Source organism: Hippopotamus amphibius, chromosome 17 (assembly GCF_030028045.1).
Source record: "Hippopotamus amphibius kiboko isolate mHipAmp2 chromosome 17, mHipAmp2.hap2, whole genome shotgun sequence".
Lineage (NCBI taxonomy): Eukaryota > Metazoa > Chordata > Mammalia > Artiodactyla > Hippopotamidae > Hippopotamus > Hippopotamus amphibius.
In genome coordinates, this window is record NC_080202.1 from 24,052,168 (window position 1) to 24,070,582 (window position 18,415).

Sequence of the window (18,415 nt, forward strand, 5' to 3'; positions counted from 1 at the left end):
AACTGTCACTGTTTGCAGATGATATGATACTATACATAGAAGATCCTAAAGATGCCACCAGAAAACTACTAGAACTAATCAATAAATTGGGGAAAGTTGCAGGATACAAAATTAATGCACAGAAATCTCTTGCATTCCTATACACTAACAACAAAATCAGAGAGAGAAATTAAGGAAACAATACCCTTTACGATCGCAACAAAAAGAATAAAATACCTAGGCATAAACCTACCTAAGGATGCAAAAGACTTGTATTCAGAAAACTATAAAACACTGATGAAAGAAATAAAAAATGACATGAACAGATGGAAAATATACCGTGTTCTTGGACTGGAAGAATCAATATTGTGAAAATGACTATAATGCAAAGTAACCTACAGATTCAGTGCAATCCCTATCAAATTATCAATGGCATTCTTCACAGAATTAGAACAAAAAATTTTACAATTTGTGTGGAAACACTAAAGACCCTGAATAGCCAAAGCAATCTTGAGAAAAAAAAATGGAGCTGGAGGAATCATGCTTCCTGATTTCATACTATACTACAAAGCTACAGTAATCAAGACAGTATGGTACTGGCACAAAAACAGAAATATAGATCAATGACACAGGATAGAAAGCGCAGAGATAAACCCACACAGTTATGGTCACCTAATCTGTGACAAAGGAGGCAAGAACATACAATGGAGAAAAGACAGCCTCTTCAATAAGTGGTGCTGGAAAAACTGGACAGCTACTTGTAAAAGAATGAAACTAGAACACTCCCTAACACCATAAACAAAAATAAACTCAAAATGGATTAAAGACCTAAATGTAAGACCGGACACTATAAAATTCTTAGAGGAAAATATAGGCAGAACACTCTACGACATAAATCATAGCAAGATCCTTCTTGACCCACCTCCCAGAATAATGGAAATAAAAACAAATGGGACCTAATGAAACTTAAAAGCTTTTGCACAGCAAAGGAAACCATAAACAAGACAAAAAGACAACCCTCATAATGGGAGAAAATATTTGTAAATGAAGCAACTGACGAAGGATTAATCTCCAAAATATACAAGCAGCTTATGCAGCTCAATATCAAAAAAACAAACAACCCAATCCAAAAATGGGTGGAAGACCTAAATAGACATTTCTCCAAGGAAGATATAGAGATGGCCAACAGACACATGAAAAGATGCTCAACATCACCAATCATTAGAGAAATGCAAATCAAAACCACAATGAGGTATTACCTCACACCAGTCAGAATGGCCATCATCAAAAAATCTGGAAATAATAAATGCTGGAGAGGGTGTGGAGAAAAGGGAAACCTTCTGCACTGTTGGTGGGAATGTAAATTGATATAGCCACTATGGAAAACAGTATGGAGGTTCCTTAAAAAACTAAAAATAGAACTACCATAGGACCCAGCAATCCCACTACTGGGCATATACCCAGAGAAAACCATAATTCAAAAAGATACATGTACCACAATGTTTACTGCAGCATTATTTACAATAGCCAGGATATGGAAGTAACCTAAATGTCCATCAACAGATGAATGGATAAAGAAGATGGAGCACATATATACAATGGAATATTACTCAGCCATAAAAAGGAATGAAATTGAGATATTCGTAGTGAGGTGGATGAATCTAGAGTCTGTCATACAGAGTGAAGTAAATCAGAAAGAGAAAAACAAATATCGTATACTAACACATATATATGAAATCTAAAAAAAATGGTACTGATTAACCCTGTGGCAGGGTAGGAATAGAGATGCAGATGTAGAGAACGGACTTGAGGACACTGGGGGGAGGGGAAATTGGGACGTAGTGAAAGAGTATCATTGACACATACACACTACCAAATGTAAAATAGGTGGCTAGTGGGAAGCTACTATAGAGCACAGGGAGATCAGTTTGATGCTTTGTGAAGACTTAAGGGGTGGGATAGGGAGGCTGGGAGGGAGGCTCAAGAGGGAGGGGATGGGGGATATATGTATACATGTGGCTGATTCACTTTGTTGTACAGCAGAAACTGACACAATACTGTAAAGCAATTACACTCCAATAAAGATTAAAAAAAAAAAACTATTCTTAAGTATAAAGTTAGCACAGGGTGGCAGGAGATGAGGTTGGAGATGCTGGCAAAGACCAGATCACAAAAAGTCAATTATGTCTTGGAAAACAAACTTATGGTTACTAAAGGGGAAATGGCGGGGTGATAAACTAGGAGGCTGGGATTAACACATACACACTACTATATATAAAATAGATAACAAATGAGGACTTACTGTATAGCACAGGGAACTGTACTCAATGTTTTGTAATAACCTATAATGGAAAAAAAACCTGAAAAAGAATGAATATATATATATATATATATATATATATATATATATATATATATATATATTTGAGAAACTGAATCACTGTGCTGTACACGACACTGTAAATCAACTGTACTTCAATAAAGTGAAAAAAAAGTCTGGTATGTCTTCATGTAGAGTTTTGACTTGATCTTGTATATAAAAGGATTTTAATCAGGTGAGTGAAATGATTTGCTTTTTAGACTAGCTAAATGGCAACAAAGTGAAAGGGGGACTTTCAGGGATGGAGTGTTGGCAAAGGGACTAGTTAAGAACTATTACAGGGACTTCCCTGGTGGCGCAGTGGTTAAGAATCTGCCTGTCAATGCAGGGGACACAGGTTCAAGCCCTGGTCCAGGAAGATCCTACGTGCTGCAGAGCAACTAAGCCTGTGTGCCACAACTACTGAGCCTGCGCTCTAAAGCCCATGAGCCACAGCTATTGAGCCCTCATGCCACAACTACTGAAGCCCACGTGCCTAGAGCCTGTGCACCACAACAAAGAGCAGCCCCCACTTGCCAAACTAGAGGAAGCCCTTGCACAGCAATGAAGACCCAATACAGCCAATAAAAACTAATTAATTAAAAAAAAAGAACTATTACACTAGTCTAGAAAACAGATTATGAAGGTCCGAATTAATGCAATCGCTGTGAAGATGAAAACTAGGGGATAGTTGAGCAATATTGCTCAACTCAAAAACCTGGATGACTTGATAGTTTAATATTTGGAGAACTAGATGGATGACAGTGCCATCAGCTGAAACAGGAAGAGCATATTTCAGAAAAGAATTGTTTTATAGAAATTGAGTTTGAGATACTATGGGATGTCCAAGATGTTGAGCAGTCAGCTGGATGATGGGTCAGGAATCAGCATGTAGTTCAAGAGGATACGATTATCCAGAGGAAGCATATCAACTGGGAAGGGAATTGGGCTGACAAAAGAAGCAACATGCAAATTTAGTCCAGTTACTGGTGGGTTAGGGGAGAGAAGGGAACTAGTCAGGAAAAACACATGAGCTGAAAAGCAGTGCTGAGAATCCAGTTAAGACTAGAAGCCATAACACTGTAGTGGCACCAATCCACGCTACTATACGTAAACTTGAGCAGTGCTCAGCTTTCCAGTGTAGTAACAGCAAAGACAAACTGATATTAAACTAGGTTTGGGGACTTTGCAGAGTTGGGATAGAATGACAGGGGTGGATAGGAGTTCAGGACACCAGCGGGAGAATAGTTCCAGTGACTGACTATGAAGTCCAAACTTGGAAGTGAGGAAGGAAAGACTGAAGGAAGCTGATAAGCTGGGAGAGAACAGAGGGAGTAGGTGTAGGAGGAGGAATGGAGTAGGGTATAGTCAGTGGAAGTGGGTAGATAAAATGGAGGTGAAATCATAGGAGTTGAAGTCAGAAACTGAGGCTTAGGTATGTTGATAAGGTGTTAGGAACCTGGAATTGAAAGTTATGACACTTTGGTTCTAGTTCTAACTCGAATGTCACTAGTTATCTAAGGTAATGTGAAACTTTTGAGTCGTTTTGAGGAGATTCCTTCTCTTTATCAAAAAATATTTACTAAGCACCTACTATGTGTCAAGCAGTATACTATGCTCCAGGATGGTTTCTACCCTCAAAAAGCTAATACACGGGGATATGTGTATAAAAACAGATGATTGAACCTGGTGTACCCCCCCCCCCCAAAAAAAAAAAGCTAATACACCTTAGTACATGTTAACGTATCTTCATTTAATATTATTAAAATATTGTAAAATTATTCTGGAAAGTGCCCCTTCAGATAAAAACTAAGATTGTGAGGTTTGCCTTCAGACTTCTAAAAAGATACCTTTCATAGAGAGATTCTGGAAAACAAAGGTGGACTAATAAAATCAATACAAAAGCACAAAAATATGTCAAATGAGTGGCAAGTGCACCACGATCTTGATTGTGGTCTCATTACAATGTTTTATTTTCCTCATTTATAAGAATGAAGATAATACCACCTGTGTCGCTGACTTTGACAGGCTATTATGAGAACCAAATGAGCTAACAGTAGTAAAAGCTCTATGATACACTATACTACATGCTATACTCTAAGGCACTACAGATGTACTTATGTTCTTGCTTTGTTCCCTCTGGGTAGAGAGCTGAAGATGGGAACTTTAGGAAACGCAGCATATCCTGAAATTCCTCAAGAATATATTTAAAGTGGTAAGCATTTTTCCATTAAAATTAAAAACAAATCTGTCAGGATGCTTCCTGTTAACTTATAGATTATGCTGTTAACTTACAGATCCTCTATAATCATAACTGTGCGTGACAGTGTGCCTACACTCAATAAACACTGCCTTGCCTGTATTACAGCTCTTATCACACAGGACTTATAAGTGTTTGCTTATATGTGAGTTAGGCTGTGAATTCCTAGAGGGTATATCCTTGTCATACTCATCTTTGGTATCCCTAGAGTATAGCACAGCTCTTAATATAAAGTAGGCTCTCAAAATGTCAGATGAATAAGTAGATAAATGATTAAATGCCAGGTAATATGAAAAGTGTTTGGATTCTTAGGGGTCACAGTGGGCCAGAGAGACAGACTTCTCAACAATTAACTTTAATATCATACAGTAAGTATTACACTGGGACAAAGACAGGAAAAATTAACTTTGTCTCAGGGTCATAATGGGCTTAAGAGGTTTATAAAATAGCTGGCGTTTTGGCTCATCAGCTGGCTGACATGAAATTCAATTCCTATTTTAGAATCCAATTGTGCCAGAATAGTACTGTTTATGGACATCACAAACAGAATCTACAAAAATCCAAAATTCTTTGTAGGTTAAAATTGGTAAAATCATACCATTTGGAAAAAAAGAAAGAGAAAAGACAATCTCTGGCCCACAACTGAAGGAGCAGAGAAAGTGTGAGGGATATAATGCTGTTAGGGCAGTAAGAACAACAAATCTGGAAAGAAAAGGGTCACCAGAGTCTAGAAGTTAGTCAAATGAAATAGGCATTTATGAGAGCCAAGTATCATATACAAAGTCTTGATAGAAACACATTATTAATAGAATGTATCAATTAATTTACCCAGTAAATACAGTGTTGGGAGTACAGCAGTAAACAACAGACTGTCCCCCATCCCCAACAAAAATCCCTGCCTTATGAATCTTACATAAAATGTTCTCAGTGCAACTTACAGATTTCCGTGTTCCGCTGATGACGTTTTTTGTTTGCAACATGCACACATCTTAAGATACAAAAATGAAATGTAAAACATAGAAAATACATTTTCACAATATTTAAGTCTTGCTAGTAAAAGAGTAACTACATAGAATTTTTGATAAAGCTCAAAGTGTCTTTCAGCACTTGGGCCAAATTCTAACAGGTTTATTAGTCCTTTTGAAGGTGCCATTGCAGGATACTGAGATAATAATTACACTAGATTACTGTTGCAGTTTCCTAACAACTACCATTTGGACAGTGGTTCAAAATTTATAAAGTACTTTCACATATTGCATATCATCTCATTTAATCATCACAATACTTTTCTTAGGTAGATACTGCTCACTTTTTTCACTCTCAGAAAATAAAGCTGAGGCTCAATGAGTTAAAATAATAAGACCAAGGCCACTTGGTAAATAGCAGGGCCAAAACTAAAACTCATACTTTTGACCCCAAATTCCATTATCCATTATCTTTCTCCTTGTCTGATGTTAAAAAAAAAAAAAAAAAAGCTTTTATGCCCTCTATTGCATCTGATACTCATAATGTTTGATCTATTTCTTATGCAATTATTATTTACTAACATTTTAAGGTGAAAAGACAGAAGTTCAGAGAAGATAAGCAACTTGCCCAAATTAAGTCAGCAGGTGGAATAAGAACATGTTTCCATGTCTAAAAGTAACTAAGCCCATGTATACTGCCAATCAACTTTAAAGACTGAAATATGGAAATATTAATATATCAATCTACCTTACTGTAATTTAGGTAAGCTCATACGAAGGATAGTACAAAGTAATTTTTTATATTTCCTACTGCCTTCTGCTTTAGGTAATAATCCAGCTCCACAAGCAATAAAATCCTGACTGTCAAGGTGGATTACTTGGGTCCTTTTACAACAGATACAGTAAAAGAGATCAATGTTTGAAAGGATGGTTAACATTTAAACATGAATACCATAACACCAGTTTGAAAAAAAGAGAAAATATACCAAGACAATATTTGATCCAAAATAATAACAATAAGAACTTAATATCTCTAAATCTTTTCAACTATATATGAATCATATATAAAAGATAGCATCTAATTTAATTTACATAAATGACATGCCACTTGTACAATTAGTACTTTGTAATAGCAAGGAGACAAAGCAAACCTTTTAAGTTTAGTTTTGTAAATACTGATGTAAAAATTTAATGTGAAATGATGAAATTTTGGGGAAAAGCACAGGAGGATCAGAATCACACAAGACCAAAATGAAAAAATACAAATTATAAAGCATACTAAAATATCTACCTCATTGTGCCTTGTTAACAAATATTTCTTTTAATCAGAATTTACCATTAGATTTTCAAAAGTTAATTTCTGGGAATACAATTTTTGTTTTCCTTGTAATACATTGAAACTTGTTTTTTACAGAGTGGAATTTGCTATAAGATGGATTGTTCTGGATCTTGTCCAGGAGTTTAGTTACTGAAAGCACTTCATTATAAGATGGTTTTACCAATAAGGTGATCCACTGGCTCAGATCACATGGATATTATAACAAGGCCCCATTGTAGAGTACAGGAAGCCAGGCAGCTAATGGTCTATCAAATGAAACCTTAAGAAACAAAATGCTGTTTTTGGTGGGTAGATATGAAAATCGTTTCAGGTTAGAGAATCATAAGCCTAGGTAATCTATTTAAATTTCCATTTCCTGAAGTGATGTCTTTACGTTTAATTGCTGCACAGATATTTTATATTACAGTTTTAGCTTCCTTAGACATTCACTGTCTGATGTGGTCTTAAATTTATGTTTTATTATGAAAAAGTTCAGAAAAAAAAGTTCAGTATTTTAATATTACCTTTCTGTTTACAAAAAATTGACTGCCCTTGTCTATGAAAATAGACAAGAATCTACCACAAGTTTGTAAAGGTTAAAGTAAAATCTTTTGTAGCTTACTGATAAATCTGAGGCTAAAAAGATCATGAGCAAGAATAATTGTGGAGTAAGCAAATAACAAAATAATGCCATCAGAGATTAAATGACTTCAATAACCAGTCTTTCAAGTGATTTTACAACAGGCATTTTGATTTCATGAAGTTTTATAAGCAATTCCAAAGAATTAAATACTTTGAATGTGTTTTACTGTACGAACATAGCATGACAAGGTCATGTTGCAGAAAGATAATATGGAAAAGCCTTTAAAAAATCAGTGTCTTAAATAGAAAGAATGTAAATAAAAAACACTATTCTTATGTGAACTTAGAAACAATACCAAATTAAAAACCATATAATAATTAAATGCATAGTAGTAGAATGAAGAGTTGTCATTAATTTCCAACACAATTATTAAAAGTTTTAAATGATTCATGTAAATTTAAAAAGTCAAGTCATGAAACATCTACTCTTTGAAATGTACCCTTCTTCCATGAATCAAGCCCTTTCTCCAGCTGGTAGTTTTCCTGGTTCATGGCCTGTATGTTCTATGTATTTTCAGCCCTTAAATAAATTCAGTGTTAGATAATTATTTCATATGCATTGAATGGGTAAGGCAAATTACTTGATAAACAATTTCTATCTTATATATCTCAAAAGCCTTAAAAAATAAACTGGCCAAGTAACTTTCCCTTCCTACTATATGATTTTTTAATGTCAGTTTATCTGTTTATCAATCAATCAATCAATCATTAGGGAAGGCTTCATATAAAGCCAGAGTGTAACTCCAGATATATGATTGATGTACCAAGTAATAATTGAGGGTTCGCCCTGTGCCAGATACTCTCTTAAATGCTTTTACATGTTTCAACTTAAACTTTCTAAAACATCTCTTTAAAAAGTATTTTATCACTAATGAAAATGTTCTACCTCATACTCTTCATAAAGGCTAGTACTTTACTTCTTGCAATATACCATCCTCTTCAAAGCTGTGATCTGAGGAGACGATACACCTGCTTCAACCGTGATATCATTGTACAAAATTTTCGAAACACCTCTTGGAATTACTGAAAGCTTGTGCCACATCTCTATGTACATTCTCAGTAATGGAAATTTTCAGCCTTGGAGAGAATTAGATTTTGGAAAGAATAAATTATATCTAGGGAAAGGGATGGTATTTGAGATCAAGTTGGATAATAACACTAAGATAAGACTAAAAAATAATGTGCTTGATTTTTCTCATGTAGTTTACCAATTCTTCTAAAGGCAATTTTAAGGATTCAAAAATATTTTAATTGTAGCACTTTTAAAATAAATACTTGCTTTCCAAGTTATTATGCATGTATTCATTCAATTATTCATGTTACCTTTTATGCAAATGATTTGCTTTATTGTAAGCATTTTGCAACAAAAGCAGATGAAAATTGACTCAGAATAAAATATCAACATATATTCTTTTAAATTATGGATTTTTAAAGTTGAAAGGGATTTACATGATTTTATAGTACTAAACTACACATTTCACAGATGAAACTAATTCCCCAAAAGGCATGGTGATTGCCAACACGGGACTTAGCAAATTAGTGGCAGTGCCAAGAATAGAGTCCAAGTCTCTTTTCTTCCACCTGGTATTTTTGCTACTAGCACACTACCCTTTATCTGTGGATTAAGAACGATACCAAAGAGGACAAATTATTTCACCCTTTCAAAACAACTTAAAAATTACCTTATAATCCAGTGTTTGAAACTTTCTACTGATCACCTATGAAAAAGATCTACTAGGTGGGACTGAATGTATCCCAATCTACACATAAATTCTTTAACTAGTAAATTATCAATTTAAATTTCTTTGAACTATGCTTAGAGTTGTAACATCCAATGCTATAGAAACAATTAAGCTGTCTTCAATATAGATGCCATCAAAATGAAAGTAAACATATGCATATATAATAAATCAGTTTCAAATGAATAGAAGATACCTGACTGTTGAGCATTTTTACTTGAAAATAATAAACCACATCAACAACTTGAACAGCTCATAAAACTTCAATTCAAATCACTCACGAGAAGCCTAAATATCTATTGAATAACAGATGTTTCTCAGAAAAGATTAGTGAATGTATTTTTGTAATGATGTCAGAGAAGAGCTTCTTTTATAACCATTTTTGATCAGAAGTATAGCTTCATTCACAAAAACACAGTGTCAAAATTCACAGAGAGGCTTTCTGGGCCATAAGGGAACATTTTTCAGCTACAATTACATGTTTAGGTTTACTTACTAAATTTATATTTGAAGTTTTCTATCTTAGTTGCATAATTGAAGCCTTTATGTTAGAAAATGTCACTTTTTTCCACAAGGATGATGAAGCTAAATAATTAGAATTGAAAATTTAGAGTCTTTCATTTGGCATTTTATAATTTTATATAAATTTGTTTAAAACATGCTTGATTTTGGTTTAACAAACAAAAAATGTAAAACAATTTCAATTAAAAATTAAAAGTTTTCCTCAATTCTTAATTACTTATAAGTAGGCAGTTTAATACAGGAATACACTTTTCAAGAAAACTGTGATTTCTAAAAAAAAAATCTCTCAGCCTGATCTGAGGTAAAATCTGTAGTGAAACATGACTGAGGGGTGACTGGATCAGATCGCTGTTAATTTTTATGCATCAGTATAAAAAAAATGTATAAAGAGGACTACAAAATACAAATATTTACGTGAAATTTAAAGTGCCTTAGGAAACTACATATCTTCCATATTGATTAATTTAATATTGCATTTAGCTAAGGAAGACTTGGAGGAAAATATTTTTTATGAATCAACTTATCAAAACTTGAGAATAGTAAAACATATTTCTGAACATAGACTTTGGATTAAAGTGAAAAATATATCTCAAATTAAAAAAAAACTATGCCACTTATCCAATGTACAAATTATCATTTACAATAGAGTTTAATATAAGCATGATGACATGTTTTTATAGCTTGACAGTTAAGTATTATTACCTAACACCAGGAAACACATCTTTATTTTCGGAAGGAGACTGTTTAAAGTTCTTTATATCCGTTTCATTAGTTTTTTCCCAGTTCAAATTCATTTATATGAGTCATTTTTACATTACTACCAATGTTATCAACTTTATTTTCTTCAATATGCATGAGCGTATTTAACTTTGTGTCTATGCAATTCTCAGCTTTCATTTCTCTGACTGAATCCATTCTTTTCATAGTTTTAATTTCAAAAAGATCTTCAGCTAAAATGCAATTTGAATTATTAGCCAATCTATTGTCTCTATCAGTTCCGACCAGTTCATTCTTTTCTTCATTTGTATCTATAGGATCATAAAGTTCAGGTGTAAAATAGATAGATTCATCCTCTGCTTCTGTTTCAAAAGCTGTATTTGAAGTACAATGTTCAGCTTCTTCACTTACTAAAGACAACTGAATGTCTGGATCTTCTGGATCCAGAAGAGTGGCATCAATCTTTACTGATGATGGAACAATGGTTTCTGATTGAGGGCATGGTCCAAGCGATGTGTTTACTGTCAAAGATGAGGACTCAGATTTATCAGTGAGTGGCAAAACTGCTTCGCATCCCTTTTCTGTTTTGAAAGTGGAAGTACTAGAGGCACAGTCCTCTGATGACCTAAACTTAGGTGTTCCAGTCAGAATTTTACCAGTAAAATACTGTCCCCCCAAATTACTGCCAGACCAGCTAAATCTGTTTGTTTGTTTGCTGAAGGTTGGGCTTGTGGATCTGGAAATCACAATTTTTTCTGCTCCTATTGCCTGGGCAGACTCTTCCAATAATACTGGATCATCTACAAGTATAAAAATATGTGTTAAATTTCTGCTCCTAACATAATATTTATTATATTAAAATGATTTTTGTTAGAAATACTGAAATAACTATATAGGATACATAATTCAGAGCTCATAACAAGTAGTAGCAGGACTTCCATCTTAGAATATAAAGCACAACATACTAACTCTAGAAGGAATCTTAGGTCTCCAGTGGCACCCAGTACAAGTTATAATGCTGTCTGGTAAACTATCAAATTCCACACCAGGGATCTCAGAAGTCAACAAGAAAAGGAAGGGTAAAAAGAGGAAGAGGAAGAGGGCTGAGTAAAGGAGGGAACAGGCTGTAAAAATGCCTTAAAAACCCACTAACCAGTGACTGAGAAAAACTGACCTAGACTAATTCCCTTAAGGAAACTGACAACCACAAAGACTAAGTCATTGGCTTAAAGTTATAAAATTGGTTGGTAATCAGACCTGGACTAGAACCCAGGTTTCCTGATTACCAGTATAATGGCCTAGGATTCACTATGACATTTAGTTAGGATAGAAGTATTTTACTTTAAATATTTATTTTAAATATTTAAAAAGTAATATATTAAACTGCTATTATATATTAAAACAAAGTGATATCCAATGATAGAGAACACAGTGTGGCAAACTTTTTCTGTAACGGTCCAGACAGTAAATATTTTAGGCTTTGCAGGACATATTGTATCTGTTGCAACTACTCAATTTTGCCTGTTCTAGTGCGATACATACTCAACTCTGCTGTTGTGTACAATATGTAAATGATTGGGTGTGGCTACGTTCCATTAAACTTTACTTATGAAAATAGACAGCAGGCCAAATTTGGTCCATAGGCCAGAGTCTGCTAATCCCTGATAGATTATATTCTAATATATTTTAAATTACATTTTAATTTTCTAGATTATATTCTAATCCAATATATTCTGATATTGTAAAATATTTTTTATCAGTTAGAATAAATGACTCACTTCTCTAAGAAATTCATGTAAGATAAGTATCTATAAATTAGGTCAATTTTTAATATCACTTTTAGAAAAACATTACCATTTGCATAGTGCTTTACAATGTGATATTTATCATCTTATTAGATTTTTACAACCCAACCTGGAGGGATAGGTAGGCAGATATCCTTTCTTCTATTGACTCAACAAGTGACTTGCTGATGGGGTCACAAAGTTAGTTGGTGGCAAAGCTTCTTTGTGGAAAACCAGAAAATATGCGTATGTCTCCTGACAAAAGTTTGGTCCCATTCCGATACATCATACTATTGCATTATTTTATGATAACACCTTATGTAACAAACCAACATATTTAAGGACATTAATCTGTAGCATAACAAATAACATTTCACTAAATACAATGAAAGACTTCTCTACCAAATGTAAATGGGCAGAACTTGTCATAATTTTCTCCTGTTTGGAGATGATGCCTCTTGGTAAAGATGGACTTTTATTTATCATTTTAGGATATGGTAGTTCTTAGAGACATTTTTGCTTTACCTTCCCTAGGATAGTCTGGTGATAGATGGCTTGCTGCTTCTAATGAATAAGTTGAGGTATTATCCTTTAAACAAGCCACTGCAAGCATAGACTCACTGCCCTGTACAGATTTTCTTTCTTCTTTGGATACATCAATGACCTTTTGGTGCTTTTTGGAAAATTCAGCCAAGGACTCCAGTGCACTCTCAAAGGTTGAATGGTGCTGAATCAGCTGTCGAACCCATTTAGAAAGTCCTAAGGCAAAAAGTAAACCCAGCAAAGAAACTTTGGTTATTCACTGAAGATATTATGTATTAAGAAAAAAAATTAGATAACTTCTCTGGTGAGGTAATCTACTTTGAATTTAAAGTATATAGAATGGTTTTCAACATTTTTCCTGACTTTTTACCTTCGTATGTACAATATGCTCTTGTATCAGTAGCACTTCTCTTTACATGCAGTGATTGTCAACTGGATGGAAGGAAGAAGCAGTGGGAGTAGAATGGAGGTGGGGAAATGTATTATTTGTCAATTTAGAATAACTGGGGAATAAGGCAAATTTAATTTTATCGTAATTTCCCACAAAAATTGCCTATCTTTTAATTGCAGAGAAAATAGAAGTTCTAAACAACACAATCTTTTATTCCAACTTTTAAATTTGACTCCTTTAGCAAAAATAAATTCAAGATTACAGTCTCATAGGTTTTGTTTGTTTGTTTGTTTCCTTTCTCCTTCCAATTCCAAATACATCAAACTATTCTGAGGATAAAAGGAATAACAGTTTTATGGGCAAATCATGTCCTATCTGAATATTTATTACATAACTACATTTTAATATATAAATAAAGCTATAAGGGACAAGACTTGACCCTGTGACATGTGAAAACTGCATAAAAATAAACCATATTAACAGCATAGGGACTGCCTAGGTGGCCCAGTGGTTAAGAACCTGCCTGCCAATGCAGGGGACACGGGTTCGAGCCCTGTTCTGGGAAGATCCCATATGCCACGGAGCAACTAAGCCTGTGTGCCACAACTATCAAGCCTCTAGAGCCCGTGAGCCACAACTATTGAGCCTGTGTGCTGTAACTACTGAAGCCCATGCGCCTAGAGCCTATGCTCTGCAACAAGAGAGGCCATCACAATGAGGAGCCTGTGAACCACAATGAAGAGTAGCCCCCACTCTCCACAACTACAGAAAGCCCGTGTGCAGCAACAAAGATCCAATGTAGTCAGTAAACAAATTAAAAAATTTATTAAAAAAATAAAAATAAAAAAAATAATAAAATAAAATAAAACACTTAAAAAACAACAACCCCCCCCCCAAAAAAAAAACAGTATAAGGTGTTTCAGAGCATGACTCACTTCAGAATGAAATTCAGATATCTGAACTTTAAAAAATAAATATTCTCTGCCGATGTTACTAAAACTATCATCTTTTGGAGTAGTTTAAAAAATCACCATGGTGGGACTTCCTTGGTGGCGCAGTGGATAAGACTCCACGCTCCCAATGCAGGGGGACCGGGTTCAATTCCCTGGTCAGGGAACTAGATCCCACATGCATGCTACAACTAAGAGTTTGTATGCCACAACTAAGGAGCTAGCGAGCTGCAACTAAGGAACCCTGGAGCCACAATTAAGGAGCCCACCTGTTGCAACTAAGACCCAGTGCAACCAAATAAAACTAATAATAATAATAATAATAATAATAATAATCTATGTGGAAGACTAAAGCTTTAAAAAAAAGTCACTGGTATTTTAAGCTGAGAGAAAGATAAAGATGGGGCTTCAAGCAACTTGAACTATTGTACTTTTATTTCATATACATTCCTTTAGTTTTTTTTTTTTTGTTTAATGGAGCTTTTCTATCAGCCTATTCTTATGCAAATTGAATTTAAACAAAAATTAGTCATCAAAAGGAATTTGTATGTCGTTGTCCTGTTATTGCCTAGGTAAGATTTCAAATTTTATGAGTCTCAGAAAAAATAAAAACCTTACAGCAGAAAATAATGAAAAATACTTAATTCAAAAAAATCAACAAATCTAAACTATGAGGTAAACATTTCAGTTCTAGATTTTAAAATAAGAAAAAAACTTAAAAAAAGCATTTCTTTAAAGTTCTTTATTTTTGTTTGCTTGGGGAAAATATTTACACCAAATAAAAATATGAAAATTTCCCAAATTGAAAAATTTTAGCATTATAGTATTGCTTTCATTTTGAACTTTTTGTGATCAAAGAAAGCCTTTTCAGTGTAAAATGTCAGTTTGCTTTTGAAAACCTGAAAGAATCTGAGCTCCACCTGCTGACTAAATATAAGCATTTAACATTTGCTTTTGGTTATGCTTTGGCTTGCTTTACAGGGAAAGAGAAGAAAAGACTAATAAGCAGCATTTCCTGCTTCAATCCAGGTGGATATGTTTTAATATTGAACCTAATATAATAATTAGGCTATGAAATATAAAATGTAGAGTCCATACCCATAGACAGCTAATCTGAGAGAAATTAAAAAATTAGCATCTTCTCATTATAGTATGGTATGAACTTTTTAGCTCTAAAGATAACAATAAAAATGCAAGTATTTCCAACAGTTCTTTAATAAGAGATGGATTCCTGGTATTGATTCTAAAGGGGCTGTGTATGAAAACTATAGGCACACAGTATTTGTTCATTTGAGTGCGGAAAAGGGACCATCTACTTGATCTTGCAGCATTCAATGGTGCTTTTTCTTCCTTTTAGAAAATACTAACTCTGACTAATGTAAACTCTATAACAACTGAAGCATTTCTAAACAAACAAACACACAACAATAAAACTCAAAGAATCCAGAACGAAAGAATAAAAAGAATCCTAAGCACTAAAGGATTGCTTGTGTACTTAAATGTAAAAATATTTCTTGGAAAATTAATTTCTGTGGAACAACTTTTTCCCTGACAATGCTAAATAAATTATTGCTATGTTACCGAATCAAATCCCACATTCTGGTGAAACTGAAGGATCTTCAATGATTAATACTACGTCGGTAACTAACCAGAGTCTCCTTCACAAAGATTTTTTGTAAACATAGAAGCATTAAAAGGCTAGATTTCCAGTCAATGTGAATTTTTCCATATTTGATCTAGTAATTCAAATTCTCTATCCAATTCTTTGTCTTTAAAAATAGGAGTCATTAAATACCAAAGATTGTTACTAATTCTTACTCTAAGCCCAGCTGAGAATCTTACCAGATATATATCGACTTGGGTTACTCCTGAAGCGATCATCCACTAGAATAAGAGCCCCCCAATCGTTTTTGTGTCGAATACACCTATAAAAAATAGGGAGAAAACAAAATAAATATAACAGTGAAAATAAAGCCACATTTCTAGTGGGAAAGACAGAAGACTGAGAAAATCAATGATGTGTTGAGTATCAAAATCAATGATGTGTCCTCTAATCAAAATCATTATTATGAGTTAAGTTTTTAGAAACTACTCAACACATTGTACCAAAGTAGGTGTATTAAAAACTCTGCTCCTTTTGCCAACTACTGAAAACTTATATCCAAAAATGTTACATGCATTCTATTTTGAAAGTCAAGAAAATTAGAGAAAATATTTCCCAAAACCTTCCTTACACACACACAATATTTTTTACCTTAAGTATCATATTAGCTGTAGATTTGATGTACATAGCTTTTATTCTGGTTTAGCAAGTTTTTATCATAAATGAATAATTAAGTTTGTAAAAAAATTTTTGCACCAATTGATATAATCGTGTAGTTGTTCTTTCTAGACTGTTAATATGGTAGATTACACTGGCAAAATTTCAAATATTGAGCTTGCCTTTCTTTCATTCCTAGAATAACCACCATGGTCATGGTGCATTATTCTTTTTATAGATTGTTGGGTTCACTTCGCTAGTTTTTTTCATTTAAAAAATTTTAATAATTTTAGTGGTTTTTTTTTTTAGTACAATTACAAGGTTCTGCAACCTATACCACTATCTATTACCGAACATTTTTACCTCACCAAAAAGAAAGCCTGTGCCCATTAGTCACTCCCAATTACCCAGATTATTCCATTTTGCATTAACTTCTGTATGAGGTGTGAGGTACGAATCTAACTTCATTCTTTTCCATGTGGATATCCAATTATCCAAGCATTATCTGTTAAAAAGACTATTCTTTCCTCACTAAAATGTCTTGACACTTCTGTCAAAAATCCATTCACTGTAAATACATGGGTTTGTTTCTGGACCCTCAATTTTACCCCTTGTTCTGCATGTCTATATTACGTCAATACAACACAGTCTTGATTATTGTAATCTTGCAGTAAGTTTGAAATTGAGAATTGTCAGTTCTCTGATTTTGTTCTTCTTTTTCAAGATTTTTGTGGCTATTCTGGGTGTCTTTCAATTTCCATATAAATTTTAGGACTGGCTTCTCAACTTCTGCACCAAATTCAGTTGGAATTCAGGTTAGGGATTATATTAAATCTGTAGATCAATTTGGGGTGAGTGGTATCTTAATGTCTTCCAATTCATCAGCATGGACTTCTTTCATTTATTTAGAAATTTCTTTCAACAATATTTTGAAACTTTCAGGGTACTTTCATTAAAGTTATTTCTAAGTACTTGCTCTTTTGATGCTACTATAAATGGAATTCACTTGATTTCACTTTTGGATTGTTCATTCCTAGTGTATAAAAATGTAACATATTTATATAGTGAATATGCATCCTATAATTTTGCTGAACTTGTTTTAGCTCTAAGTAGTTATTTTTTTATGGATTCCTTAGGATTTCTATGTAGAACATCATGTCATTTGCAAATTTAAAGATAATTTTACTTCTTTTCCAATCTGGATATCTTTTATTTCTTTTTCTTGCCTAATTGCACTGTCTAGAACCTCCAATACAATAATGAATAAAAGTGGTGAGAGTGGACATTCTTATTTTATTCTCAAACTTAGGAGAAGATAAAGACTTTCACCATTCAGTATAATGTTAACTACTGGTTTGTCATAGATGCCCTTTAAGGTTTAGGAAGTACCCTCTATTCCTAGTGTGTCGAGTGTTATATCATCAAATGCTTTTTCTCATCTTGAGATGATCTTGTGGTTTTTGTACTTTATTCTACTATGGTGTTACATTGATTTTAGTTGAACCGATAAACTGGTTGGGTGTTAAACCACCTTGCATTCCTGAAATAAATTCCACTCGGTCATTGCGTACAATCCTTTTAGTAAGTTGCTGTGTTCAGTTTTCTAGTTTTCTGTTGAGGATTTTTGCATCTATAACCATAAGAGATACTGCTCTGTAGCTTTCTTGTGATGTCTTTGATTGCTTTTGGTATCAGGCCTCATAGAATAAGTTGGTCTCATAGAATAAGTTGGTACATGTTTCCTGTTCTATTTTTCATAGGTGCTTGTAAAGGATTGGTATTAATTCTCTTTAAATGTTTGCTAGAATTCATCAGTGAAGTCATTCTGTCCTGGGCTTCTCTTTGTGTGAAATTTTCTGCTTACTAATTCTTCTATCTCTTCACTTGTTATAGATCTATTCAGACATTCCACTTTTTGAGTGTCAGTTTCCAAAGCTGTGACTTTCTATGAATTTGTCCATCTTACCTAAATTATCTAGTTTGCTG

At 33.7% G+C, this 18,415-nt stretch overlaps 1 protein-coding gene across 6 annotated transcripts in view; it reads right to left on the reverse strand.

Annotated features, from left to right (window-relative positions):
* Window positions 1–5,369: 5,369 nt before the first annotated feature.
* Window positions 5,370–18,415, reverse strand: part of BRIP1 (BRCA1 interacting helicase 1) — a 189,185-nt gene continuing 176,139 nt past the window's right edge. For all 6 annotated transcript variants that reach the window (XM_057715256.1, XM_057715253.1, XM_057715254.1 and 3 more), the window contains 3 exons: window positions 16,012–16,094; window positions 12,811–13,044; window positions 5,370–11,301 (listed from right to left, as the gene is read on the reverse strand). In XM_057715256.1, coding sequence (XP_057571239.1) covers window positions 10,553–11,301; window positions 12,811–13,044; window positions 16,012–16,094 — 1,066 coding nt within the window. In that variant the 3' untranslated portion in view covers window positions 5,370–10,552. The remainder of the gene's footprint in view (window positions 11,302–12,810; window positions 13,045–16,011; window positions 16,095–18,415) is intronic.